Here is a 14,267-nt window from a genome sequence, read left to right as displayed (position 1 = left end):
AGACGGATTGAAAAGGAAAGTGGCACCAAGTATTAGTCTAGTCAGACCAAATGGCCTTCAAAGCATTCAGATTGTTTGATAATGTCACCATTCCTGGAATGAGGAAATATAAATATGGAGACAAGTTGGGACAAATATAATTCTAACAATTATGCCAAGTGCTTAAAATCAAGAAGGGATAAAATAGTAGAAAGAAGTAGATTGTTTACAGTAGTTGAGGGATCAAGAACAAGGAGCTCTAAATACAAGATTAAATGGGAGAGTTTTAGAACAGACATCAGAGATACATCTTCTCATAGAAGTCAGGTTACAGAAGTCAGTTCCAGGCTGAGGGTAAGACAGTAACTGCCAACATTTCAAACTGAGATAGGAAGAAGGGTGTGAACCTTAGTGAGTAACTGCAATTTAGAAACTCTCTCAAGTGGAGAACAAACTACACAATCCAGTCAAGCGAAATGGTCTGCTTTCATGTTGCAACTTCTTTATATTGCTTTAATGTAACCACATGATTAGAACTTCAAGCCTGTCCTTGGGCTGCAGAGCTAGGGAAATAAATCGACATAATGTAATCTTATAACCAAAGTTAATCCCATCTGCTATGAGCAAAGAAGCCAAGACATAGGCTACAAGCCACCAGATCATAATCTGACGCAACAATCTTAAACAAGTATTTGGTGGAATACTTGAGTGCATCATAACTTGAGGCCAGCTTGCCGACCACTAATAAAAGATCGAACAATACCGGATAATGACAAAACAAAGATCCAATTTTTTTTTGTAAAAAAAAGTTTCAATTAACTATAATAATTGAAAGAAATGTGTTGTAGTGCAGACCGTTCCAATTAATGTTTATGAGGGAAATATTTACCCAGACTGGGAAAAAAGGAACTGGTGCTTCAAGTTGTGGCCACACACAGGAGCCAGAATTGTTGCTTGGGAATGGATCCAAGGCTGTGATGATAACCGTCTTAAAGAGAGATGTCCTGTTGCGACTTTTTTCCCCCAAAGAATACAGGCCAGTGTCAGCCTGCTCCAATGATGTTGAAGCATGCAATTTGAGGAAGAAATGCTCGAACATAGGAGGAAGAACGTCTTGTCTCAGCGAAAAATGTATGGAATGGTCTGCCAGGGAGAGGAGTAGAGGCAAAAACATTAGGATGGTTCACAATACAATCAGATGTGGTGATGGAGGGGTTAATGTAACAGGACATAGGAGTAAGCATGTGAGCAAGATCAAAACAACTGGAAGTTCACTGCCATCTTCATCTCTTGCACAGTTGTGTCAAATCATATGTATAAATTTCCTGGATTAAATAAGTGCCCAGTCAAATTGAAACAAATTGTGAATTTGCGTAGATGTTTGATAATAAGGCCTGTGGCTTTCTGTAAAACAAATGTGCAACTTTATCTACAGTATTTGAAGAGTTAATGAGAAACTGAAGGCTAATCAATTCAAACTGACAGCTTACCAGCCACCACCCACATCGAAAGGAGGAGAAAGCTACTGCAGCAACTTAGATGTGCAAGGTAAAGTGCACTGCAGTGACAAAATGATATAAATTTGCCACATTTAGATATTTTTAAAATCAACTTGCTTAAACATTTTGTGACGTGTCTGGGACAGTTGGACTTGACCAGAAGCTCTGGCCCAGAGGATATACACACAATATTCATATATTAATCGAAGTGGGGATATTAAACATGTCAATTTCACACTCCAATAAAACTGTTGGAAATAGGTGAGGGGAGGGGGGAGGGAGGGAGCGAGAAAGAAAGAGGGGGAGCGAGAAAGAAAGAGGGGGAGCGAGAAAACGAGAGAGGGAGGGAGCGAGCGAGCGAGAGAAAGAGAAAACACAGTCAGATCAAGAGAAAATGGGGTTATGTAGAGGCCATATGTATTTTATTTTCTGTATTTTTGATTGTGGGCTAATATGGAAAAAAAACTGTATAAAAACGAAGGATTACTGCATTTTTTGAAAGCAAGTTACCTGACACTCACTGTAAATGTTGTTTACACAGCTGTTGGTTCGAACAGCTGGGGAAAGTCTAGTTACAGACAGGCTAGACTTTGGGCTGTGTAGAAATGAGATTTGGCCAGCAACAAGTAACTGATTGAAACCTGGTTATTAGTCCACAGACCAATGACAAAGATCTCCTGCCTGCCTACAATTATGAGATTGGCTCCCATGTAGCTGAACAATTTGGGTGCGAATATTTGGGTCACAGCTGTTAGATCTCTGGAAGGGAAGGAGCTGTTTCTACTCTGCAATGAAAAGCCTCTCAAGCTGATTTATTTACTCTCATCAGTTGCTGTAGTCTGGGACTTCTGATTAATAAATCGTAGACTTATCATCCTGCGGACAGTGACCACTGAACTACCTTCTCTGTTTTCCCTCTGTCTATAATACCTACATTTTTATGTCTGCATGCGTATGTGGAGGGGGTATTTGTAAATGAATTTGTCTTCTAGTTAAAATTCTAACATTGATAGTTCATAATTGTTTACCTATAGCTACAGTCTAATTATAAATAATTTCTGGTCATTATTGCCCATGCTGCACTGTCAATCTACATTCAGAAGACAGGTAAATTGAGCAATTCTGCTTAATCTTTGTAACCTTTCACTTGTGTGACAACTCCTTTGATTGATTTTCAACTTGCTACTCAATTGAGGTGTAACAGTTAATAGAACTGCAAAAGCACTGACACTTGTAGCTGTATAAAATGATTTTAATACTTAAAGCTTTTAAAAGTAGAACACAAAAAAAGTGTAGGAATAAATATTTCTTCCCCATTTCCTTCACCTTCAAGTGATATTGAATATCATGTGAAACAGCCAATCTTACATTTCACTCAAATACCAATACCCACATCTGCATTGGACAAGGACGAATCCAGGGAGAATGTGCTAAAAAAAAACAAAAATCGATACAACTCTACTGAATGTCATTGAGTTCATTTCAGCTGTATGTCATTAGAAATCCAAATCACTTTCATACAAGCAGTACAATGTGACAAACCAAAAAGCTGATGTCTATCTAAAAGATGTGGTTACATTTTGCATGAAAAAAGTCAGTTCTGGGAAACAAGTCACAGCTCTTCACTTTTTCCCCACTTTTAAAAATTCATCCACATGCTTCATCTGAATCAGAGGAGGAGGCTGAAATCTGCATGAATATTAACCATGATGAAATCAGAAAGAAAGTATATCACTTGCAAACTTCTATTTTTGAATTCACACTTGCACTGCCAAGAGCAGTGAAGTTTGTTGCTAACTTCTCCAGGACAGGTACTTATTTGGAGTCCCATTTAGTTGTAGGTAAATTAAGAGTCTTACCTTGGCAAGAAATTTTGTGTACATCATCAGGTGTTTCTCAGTGGTAATATCTGAACTCTCATCAACAACCAGAGAATGAACTCGGGCTTGTTTTAATGCTAATAAGTTTTCTGCCTCAACAGGTTCATTTAGAGCTGCAACAAACTGCCAGCTATAATTTTTACTCCTGTGGCGTCTACCCAATGACACGCCATGGCTCTCTATTAACCTAAAATAAAAAGTGATTGTGAGAAAGACATGAACACAACACATAAGAAAGAAAAAAATCTGTAGAAACAGTCTTTACCTGTGCAGGCTTTTAGCTTTGGATATGGGTAACTGTTCCTTGATTAGCCAAAGAACATTTCTGAGGAGATGAACAACATCCTCTTTTGAATCACTGTTCAGAGCATCAGTAAACAGCGCCTTCTCCCAGTTGGCTGCATTTAACGGAACTGACAGTGCTTGAAGGTGTTCCCTACTTGCCAGGTGGCGAAGCAAGTAATCTTTTTTCCACCCACCTTGCGGTTGGGACCTACCGCTTGTCCACTCTGTATCAGTAATGCTATTATCAACACAGACTCTAAAATAGAAGACATCAAAAAAGATGGTTTCATGCATAATCTTAACGAACTTTGCAATAATACCTACTCGTTAAATAGATATGCTTACTTGCAATAGCATTTGTTCTGCTGCTCGTCATACACAAAACAGAACAATCGTGGGTCCATTTGAATCCATGACTTTATCCCACAGTTACTGCTTTTACACTTTTTCATCATGCCAAAATCGATGTCAGGGGTTTCCTTCAGTTCATCATCAAAACAATTGGTATAGTTATCAGGTCCTTTGTCATCATCTTCATCAATCTCATGGCCATTAGCAAAATCCCCTTCAGCATTCTGCAAAGGAAAGATGAGGACATGGCATTTCAAATGGCCATTTTTAAAACTAAACCATTGAAAACATGATTTAAAAAAATCAAAATTATTACCTCAGGTGATCTTGCAGTTTTACGGTGAAACAATTCTAAAATAGAGCGATGCATTGTATGTCCATCCAAACTGGAAAAATGTGAAACATGAAGTTAAAAATAAAATACGAAATGCTTAAATAAAAGAATGATAAATTTTAAATGTGTTTTTATCCTTTCTGCTTTTGTAAACAATAAAAGCTTTTAAATAGTTTGAACTGTTTCATGTCTGGCTTTCCATTAATATTCAATTATCTATGTGGGTTCCAAATTTTAGAACACCATTTAGCATTGCCTTCGCTAATGCTTCAATTTTAAATGAATCCCCAACTAGTTAAATTAGAAGTGTAATCACCTAATACACACCCAATCTAGGGATGTTTCTATAGTTGACAAATTCATGTCACCTTATCTTGCCTTTTGGTAATTCTGAGACATCGAGGCTCTCTGGTGCACTGAAGATCATTGAATGAATTACCAGTTATTGCAAATATTTCAAAAAAACAGTACGGTTAGTGAATGCGGGATCCAAGAAACGTCTAAAAAAGACATACACAGGACAATTCTTTACACTTCTGAAATAAAGTCTAAAAAATCTTGTTGGCTGACTTTATCCAATCAACAACAAATTCTCCATTGTTCAATCAGACATGTCCAAACACACTAAAAAGCCTTCACAAATCAGTATGTTCAATTACATCACAATGCTTTACAGCCATTGCACAATAGCTCCTGTGCTCCATTACTGTTAATTAATCACTGCTTGTTTCTACAATTGCACAGCGATAATGAATTGTTTTATGGAATTTCTCAAATATATTTCTATCCCGAATGTCTAGCTCTGTTCACCGAAACTTCAAAAGCCTTATTTGAGTATTTCAAATTTTGTGTCTCCTTCAAAGCCTTAACTCCTCCACAGGACTGTATAAATCTTATTGAAAGGAATAAAAACACATTTAAAAACACACTATATATTATTTTCCTCTTACCTTTCAAAACTTAACTTGCACCCTTTTAGCGTCACAACTGCACATGAAAACCAGCTGGTCCTTCCACAGCCTTGCTGAGTTCCTCCAAAGTTGCCCATCTTGTGAACGAATAATTTGTCGATTCTCAAAAGCTTCAGCAGTCTTTTCCCCACTTCAGCCGCAAAGCCTCCTCAAGTCCCCAAGACCACCAAAAAAAGATTGAAAACTAAAGACCATAGATCCAGAGCCCTGATCAACTTACACAGGCTGGATTTAAAATAAAATACACAGGGGGGCAAACTCTGTTTTAGTGCCAGTTGGTGGGGCAGAAGAGAACAGCAAGCACAATAGACCACGAATCAGTTCTGTGGGAAATGCGCTTGTACATTTGTGGAAACACTCTCTTGCCTATTCTGTACATTTGTCAGGAGGCTAAAATATCACCTTTACATGCACATTCATCCCTTTGCCCTTCCCCCTCCCACAAACCCAAATATATATTTCCTCCACATTCACAGGAAATCTACAGTGCTCTAACTCAGGCAACGTGCGTGCATTCAATCTGAACCAAGAGCTGTATTCACAGATGCATTTGGACTACCTGTTTTATCACTATTAGCATTTTTAAAGAGCACTTCATATTTCTGCTATATCCTGGAGCATTAGTTTGGTCCAATTTACACAAACTGCAGCACTGGTGAAAAGAATAGCAAATTTTCAAACTTGCAATCTCCATTAATGCAGAAATAGCATCAGAAATGATCTTCCTACAATCATCAATAAAAGAAATTGACAACTAAAAGATTTCAATACATACTTTATTTTTCTACTTTGTGTTGTGGTGCACTTTTCTGCTTATTATTCTCCTCAAAGTTTAAGGAATTTCTTAACCACCCAAAACTTTCAAGTCTGGAACAATTGAACAAATACTAATATTGTGTATTAGATCTACAGTGTCAGAAATAGGCTATTTACATGCAATTTAAATATTTAAGATAAGCAAAATTAAAAAATTACTGGATTGAAAATGACTTAAAATACATAGCTGGCAATAAATACCACCACAGTTACAGCCAACAAAACAAAAATACTCATTGGTGATCTAAGGCTGGTTAGAAAAGGTGCCCTCTCAACCAAGGTTGAGCATTACTACTGTACAAATGTATTGATCATTACTGTTTATTGCTGGTTTGATTCCTGCAAATCAGACCACTTCAAAACTTGCACTTATACAACCAACTCAGAACATGCTAGATACCATATGTATCCACATTACAAAAGAAGGTAGACCTATTCCAATTTTAACATGTCAAAGTGTGCTAAACCAACTTATAAACTGTGATGTCGTTATGAAAGACAAGGACGAGAACAGAATTTAAACAATAGAGTGTAATTCTCATCTAAGATTTAAAATTCTGTATAAAACATCAGAACAAACGTGCATAGACTGTCTTCCCCCAAGTTGGATTTGACACCTAACGAAGACTATATCACCTCCCAAATTCGGTAACTACACAGAGTCTGACACCTAAAATATCCAGATTTGTAAAGCAAAGGTGGGGAAAAAGTTAAGCTACAGACCAGCCATGGCCAAACAGAGGAGAAGAAAACAGTCTGGATGGGCTGAATGGCCTACTCTTGCTGCGCTGGCATGCACAAAAGGAAATCAATTCTTTTTCAGGAACGGGGAAAGGGAAGCAAATGCCTGAAAAAAAATACAGGAGAGAGGCGCAATGATCAGCGCTGGGGTTACAAAACTCAAAATACAAGTCACTATGTTCAAACTTACAACTAAAACTTGACTCAAATACTTAAATACCAATATCTGCCACAACAACTGTAAATTTTAAAAGGTCAGTTCTAGCCTTGCTTTTATATTTTAACCGGTTTTCCCAGTGGTATTTCTCCTGTATCTAGTCTACTGTGCGAAATACAGAGAAATGGTTGCAAAGCACAGTCAGAAGGGCCAGCACCCCCAGTGGAATTACACTCAAATTGTTTGAATCCTGAGTCAGATCCTAAGACCTATTCTTCTTCCTGTCTATAAAGCCAATGGCATCATCATTATCTAATGACAATACCGCAGTATGTGGTAATTTGCTAAATCTAATTTTTTTTTAATAACATTGAAATAAATATCACACTGTCTAACCTACAAGGGTTTCTTTTATCCTATTTTCAATAGTGTTTTTGGGATAATCAAGGTCATTCAGTAAGAGGCTACCCAAACGCAAATTCTTTGTTTAAATCATAAGAATGTAAAATACTAAACAGTTAATAAATAATTGATGGCCTTGCCATTAAAACATTGCAATTAACTTTAAACTCATTAGAAAAAAATATCTTTTTTCTCTAAAAGGCATTAGTAATGTTTGCAGTTATACAAGATGTTGCTATAGTTACTCCTGCAGATTTGCTCTTTTAATCTTTGGTAAATAAGTGTTTTAATTACATATTTCTTTCAGCTCTGTTACTTAATTTTTAGTAAACACACCTGTTAACTTGTAACTAGTTACCTAGCACAACTTTAATTGCTTAAATGAATACTCTTAAATGATATTTACATCTCCAATGAACAGAATGATTCTCACGTGTACAGTTCATTGTGCAAGGCTGTAAGCTTTATAACGACCTGCCTTTGGCTATTGATGGTACAACCATTTCTCTGACAAGAAAGTTTTTTAATAAGTACAGTGTAACTTGATATACTGTAGACAAGGCTTTACTACCCTCTTCACTGATAGTTGACAGAGAAACCAAATGTCACTTTTACCAGTTAAAAACAGTGGGTTATATTCAAAGTCCAAACACAAACTGTCTTTCACTCAATTTCACACAACAAAAGCAGGTTGGCCTTTAGCAACTCTAAAGGACTTGAGGACTACAGTTCAAACTATTGCTCAGCAGAATTGTTAACAGTTGTATTCTCATCAAAATATTTCTCTTTTCTCTGAAGAATTTTCTCTTTAACTCAATGCATTTACTTCTTGACTGGCTGCAGTTGTGAGAATCCTGCTCCAGTTTGCCCTGGGTGTTCAACATGCATGTTAGCTACAAGTCAATGCGGTGGCGAGCTCTTCTATCTGCTTATATCCAAAACTTCCACACGTTCCATAAGATGGTCATCAAAATTGTTCTCCCTCCTTAAGCCAGGGAAACAAAGGACAATTGCAGCAGAATCTTTATAGCTGCCACAACTGTTATTAAATTACTCAACATAGGCCAGGAATCAAATCTGGAATCTATATGCTTTAGCTATCGACAAGATGTTCATGTCTGATGCCCAATAAAATGCAAGAACAGTAATACACCAAAGATAGAAACAATCCACCTTTGGGTTTCAAGAGCAAACCTCTAGGAACAAACCCCAGCTTTAGCAAAAAACCCTATGTTGACAAAGCTGAACTTCAGAAAATAAATGGAGAAGGGCAGATATAAAGAACAGTACCCCCCACACTGTTTTCCCATGTACATATGAACAAGGTTTAATGAGCAGGACAAAGTTGAGAAGGCAAGAAGTGTATATCTAACCCAATAACACAGCTTACACCTGCATCTGCAACGGCAAGGAGTATCCTGCAACAGCAATGCAAAATGCATAAAACAATTTCGGCAACAAACATGAGAATCCCCAGTGTCATTACAGTCTAATCTAATCCCTGATTTATTCTTTGAGCTCCTTCTGTAATGTATCATTATACCATACTCCTGCACTGTCTCCACAAAGGACAGGTTCTCCTGGCCATAGTGCAGCCAATTGTTACATTACCTCTGCCCAGAAAGTGCCACAATAGTCCCAACATAGGACAATTATCTAAAGATGTTCATCAAAATGAAGGAACCATGATAGCCAGCATCATCCCCATCGAACACTTTTGTAAATTACACAGTAACACATGATTCTTAGTTGAAATAAAGGACAATCACGTCTTCTTCACAGATACAGGATTGAGAGTATTAAACAAGGTGCCCTGCATTCCAACAGGTATTATTCACCTCTTTCCATTAAAAAGTGAATTCATATTTATTTCTCCAATTTTTAAAAAGGCGCAAGTCCATACCATGCCATCACGGCAATATGATTACCCCTAACACCTCATTCTTTAGTAAGATCTGTTGCACAGCAAACTTATTATCAAACCCTTGATGCTGCATTATCACGATGCTCTTGGTTTCTTTCTAGTCTTTTAAAACTCTGGATAACACAGCCAGCGATGGAACACCTCTACAGTCCCTGCACTTGTAAAGCCAGATCTTGGCAACTCACTTGTGCCAACAGGCACTAATGAATGATGGGTCTTTCCTACAGACTAACAAAACCTAGACTGTGGGAGATGCCCAAGGGTTATGGTCCTATAACATACAGACTGAGAAAACTAAACAGAGCCCCTCACTTCTAGGAAATATTTCTCAATGTCAATTTAAAGCAACTCTTTAAATCTGCTTGAAGTTGGAAGTGGAAAAATACCCAACAAAAACAAAAGATGAAGATATGTAGATGGAAAACGGCACTCTCATTTCAAAAAAAAAGTTAAATAAAGGACGTACTAACAAATTACTAAATGCCCACAGAACAAAACTAGAATACTGACAAATCAATTCAAAACATGCAATAGCCAATATGCTGGTAAAATACATGTGACATGCACACATTTAACATTAAAGCAGGGGTTGAAATTCACAACTGCCTGCTAAGACCAGGCAGTAATATATTACTTTTTACTCAAAAAGCCCAGCCAGCTATTAGTTGATAGAGATACTGTGACAGCCAGTTATCCCATCTGGAGATGGGGTATGTGTGTCATTCAGTAAGAGAAGGAATTGAGCTTCATCTCAATAAGAAAGGACTTTTCCTCCTTGGATAACAAATATCACAAGCTGGCTGACTGGCTCCTTTTTTTTTATTTCAAAAGAAAAGCTGAATTAAAAGGAAAACTTTTACCCCCACTTTAAAGTTTTAACCATTACATACTTTGAATTTGGTCAAAATTTAAAGTTACCACCATCTGGATTTTTTTGTTTGAATTCTAAGAGAGTGAACAATGTTGGCACTATTTGCTGGCATTAAACATTTGAGAGGAGCGAGATAGATAACCAGTCATATAAGTGAATCCCATTGTGTGCATTAAAGTTTGGAATTGAAAAATAAAAAGTGTGAAGCTTGAAAGAGTCGTTCACTCCCATAGAATAATGCAGCACACCTCACCAGTGAGCCAAGAGCACTCGTGCAAAGAACCACTATAACTCACTCACACCCACTGCATTTGAGTGTTATGGCCAACTCACTGTCACCAGTGAGATATCCTCAAATGTAAAACAGGATTACTGCAGATGTCAGACAGAACAATGATCCAAACCGATTGGGATCTCTTAAGTCCATAGAATTCATCATCAGCTTTCAGATGGACAACCAATTTGCTTTTCTTCACTTTAAAAAGCATCAAATGCTGACTTTTGTTTACACTAAGCTAATCTGAACATTATTTGTATTTACTATTCAAGACAACATAAGATCGGTGCATCAAACTTCAGCAAGTGACATTTGTATGGAAAAATGTCAGCCAGACTTTGCAAACATAACAAGAAGAATCAACATTTTTAGAGAAACAAAATTTGAATGTCAGGAGATTTGGCATTTTGTTTTGAAAGCCAGCAACTACGAAAGCAAGAATATTACCTTGCAAAATGTGGGCAAATACTGAAAAAACACATAACATGCCGAACATGCTATTTCCAGCTCCAACAGATTTATATGGATTAGCAGAACTCAGCTGGCTCTACGCTAGAATACGAGATGGGGTTGATTCAAGCACAACATTTTAAAAAGAGTGCTGTCTTTAGCTTGAAGTTCACCATCAGAACAAAAGGCAAGTGCTCTGAAACTTACAGCCATTACTAAACAATGACAGCACATTACTCTTAAAGAATGTTTGCAGTACCAATGTAAACTGTCAACCTTTCAATACAATTCATCAACTGGGACAAATGTCCAATCAGCAGCTAATCGATTAGATCTTTGACAATGAACAAGGGATTGCCTAAATTTCACTTCTGACAGTCACACTCCACTCTGCAGCAGTGTGAAATGCCATCCCAGCAGTGATGCAATTGAACCAGGGTCACTGAGGTCACAGGGCAAAAAAAAAATCGATACCATGTATGTAGCTCACTTGCAGTTTGAACAATTTACTGAGCTGTTGTTAGGATATCACACCGGTGACAGCACGTAAAAAGGCTTTTCTGCTACATCAGTGCAATACAATGATTCACAAGCGCTGTAAGCACAAGTGAGTTCTTGGTCAAACATCTTACAAATGCATAACAACATGGTTAACAGCAACGTCATCTCTGGTACTGCAGTGAAATCCTGAGCACAAGGTATTGATTGGACACCCACACGCTCTCTCAATTGGCAGATGTGAGCTGACTGTATTTAAGTCAGGAACACTGCAAGTCATGATCAAAGTATTTGAACAGCGCACAGAGTGAAGAAGTTTGCTGCAAATCCAATGGTTAATGGACAGTTTTGTCTGAGTGGATGTCTTAAACTCGACTGTATTGATTCTATGACGTATTATTTAAGATTTGATACAGCATTAAGTATGACTCCCATGTGTGTATCATCATTGTTCATTCTCTCAACACGACTCACAATTACACTGCTCACAGGATCACATGTACAAGTCAAAAACAGTGTCACAAAGTAGAACATTTCAGACAGCATCAGAACACAATGTTTAATATTCAATGGAACCATTTAAAACTCTGCTTGCAGACAATAAACAGATTTCCTGATGGCTGACAGCTCCCAGTTTCTTTTATTTGTGTGAAATGCAAGAACAATGCTTGCAACATTTGCGTACTCCTGCTTTTTCACACATATCAAAGAATTTAGGATCAGCCTCACTAGTAATTTATCAAGTAAACCTTGGGCATTACCAGCATAGGAATCACACACAATTATCAAATGGAACACGTATATACAGTGCCTTCATAGTAACAAACACCCACCTCTTCCCAAAGAAACCAAACACTTAATCCCAGGGAATGTCCTCCCGTGGCAAGGGGCAACATCCAACATTGGGCAATGCCCAGGTGAGCAGTATATTCCAAGGACAGTGAGTTCAGTCTGCTTTTTCATTCTCCCCGACTACCCTAGCCCAGGGAAACAGCAGAGCCACACACCCCCAAAGTGCTATACGAAAGGCTATTGGGCTACACAGTAATGGCCAGGCCCAGGTCTCTTTACCTGTGGGCCTGCCTTCCTTCTCCCTCCAATCCCCCAACACCACTTACCACAAGACACAATCCCCAGCCCTGTGAGGATATATGAGGCAGGGATGAAGCCGACTCCTTGGCTCCCTCCCTTAGTGCCTGTTCCCCTCAGTACTCAAGGACATACAGGGTGGGGATGCAGCCCACCTCTGGGTCCCTAAACCCCAGTCTTGGTCTCACCTAGTCTTTCAGGAATGGCCCCCATCCTCCCAACCCCCAGACCCAGACCTATACCTTTCACATGGCCTCTTGCCCACGGTCTCACCTGGTCCTGGAGCTTGTAAGCCTCCCACGGGGGCCTTACGTTCCTAGCACATCCCCTCCCTCACCACTCCACAACCCACGCCCCATCCTCCTGCCATAACCACCTACCCCACTCCCACCGCAGGACCTGACACATTCCCCAAACCAAGAACTGTGCCTACACCCCTTCCCCCTCCTTGTCTCTCCCCGCCACCCCAGGCCCCGGACCACCACACACCCCCTCCCCCCCAGGCCCCGGACCCTCACCTACCCCCTACCCCCAAGGCCCTGGTTCCTGTTCCTGTTCCTGTCCCTGTCCCTGTCCCTCCCCCACCCGGTCTCACCTGGTCCTTGATGATGTACGAGGCGGGGATGTAGCCCACCTCCCCGGTGCTGCTCTTGGACGCCAGCCACCAGTGCTGGTTGCTGCGCTCCAGAATGACGAAGCTCTCGCCGGCGGTGAAGTGAAGCGAGTGTGGCTCGGCCGAGTGGAAGGTGTAGAGAGCGCGGTACATGGTGGCGGCGGCGGCGGTGCGTCCCGCTCGGTCCACCCCCCTCTCTCACACACACTGCTTACCCCCCTCACTGTCACCACCACCCTCTCTCACTATCTCTCTATGTATTTCTTTCTCTCTCTCTGAGCCGTTCGCCACCTGCGCGCGCAGCCCTCCCCGCCCCCACACTGCGGCTCACTGCGTCATCACGCGCACGCAGCGTCTTAAAGGGACACCCACCCCACCTTGCCCCGATGTATCCCAAGCCCAGATCGCGGATGCAGCTTCCCCCATACCCGGGAGCAGGAGCAGCGCTGGGTGCTCCTGGTTTCCGCTTTGCCGTTTGCAACTTGTTTACTTTCTGCACGACAGGTCGTGTGGAGGGGAGGGGAGGATCCAATGCTAATTAGAGCTCTTGCACCAGTCAGATGTGAGAATGAAACCTATCACATAGATGCATCGCATGTTTAACGCGCTGTTTATACGTTCTGATCATTTCGGAGCGTGCGCAACGTCGTTAGAATGGATGCTGGTTATTGCTGTAAAGCTCTCTTCTAAAGGAAACGGTCAGAAAGTCATTCTGGAACAGTGACCACAATTGCACCAATGCAAAAAAGACGTGCCGCTAAAATCAAAGACTTGGCAGAACTGCTGGACTGTGAATGTACCAGGAAGTTTGTCCTTTTGCCTTTATGACAGGCTGCATTAACATGTTAAAGCAGAGTTCTGCTAAAATAATTAAGAGAAGGTTTCAGAGCCAAGCTTTTAGTTTCTCTCCGAGCATGTCTTTATTCACTTCGGCTCAAAGACCAATCACTGCAGCAGCACTGTTTCCTCCAATTAGTGTCTCTGAGACGTTACAAACTGTTACAAAGTTGTGCAGAGTAATTGTGAGTTGGAAGGCAAGTAGCCAGAATTTGCTTGTTTAAAAAAAAGAATGTGTGGTTCCTTTAAGAGGTAAAGTGTTTTTCTAAGCTTAGAGATTTATGGAAAAAATA

General features: G+C 39.9%; 1 protein-coding gene across 1 annotated transcript in view; it reads right to left on the bottom strand.

Moving 5' to 3' along the window:
• The window catches only part of LOC109922167, a 52,650-nt gene extending 39,422 nt beyond the window's left edge, over positions 1 to 13,228 (bottom strand). The window contains exons 1-6 of the mRNA XM_048606480.1: positions 13,120 to 13,228; positions 5,279 to 5,447; positions 4,311 to 4,380; positions 3,989 to 4,218; positions 3,624 to 3,899; positions 3,338 to 3,545 (exon numbers count right to left, since the gene is read on the bottom strand). Coding sequence (XP_048462437.1) covers positions 3,338 to 3,545; positions 3,624 to 3,899; positions 3,989 to 4,218; positions 4,311 to 4,380; positions 5,279 to 5,376 — 882 coding nt within the window. The 5' untranslated portion in view covers positions 5,377 to 5,447; positions 13,120 to 13,228. The remainder of the gene's footprint in view (positions 1 to 3,337; positions 3,546 to 3,623; positions 3,900 to 3,988; positions 4,219 to 4,310; positions 4,381 to 5,278; positions 5,448 to 13,119) is intronic.
• Between the last annotated feature and the right edge of the window lie 1,039 nt (positions 13,229 to 14,267).

Source organism: Rhincodon typus, chromosome 16 (assembly GCF_021869965.1).
Source record: "Rhincodon typus isolate 14 chromosome 16, sRhiTyp1.1, whole genome shotgun sequence".
NCBI lineage: Eukaryota > Metazoa > Chordata > Chondrichthyes > Orectolobiformes > Rhincodontidae > Rhincodon > Rhincodon typus.
Note: the sequence above shows the minus strand (reverse complement) of the source record. Positions and strands in the feature narration are given on the sequence as shown.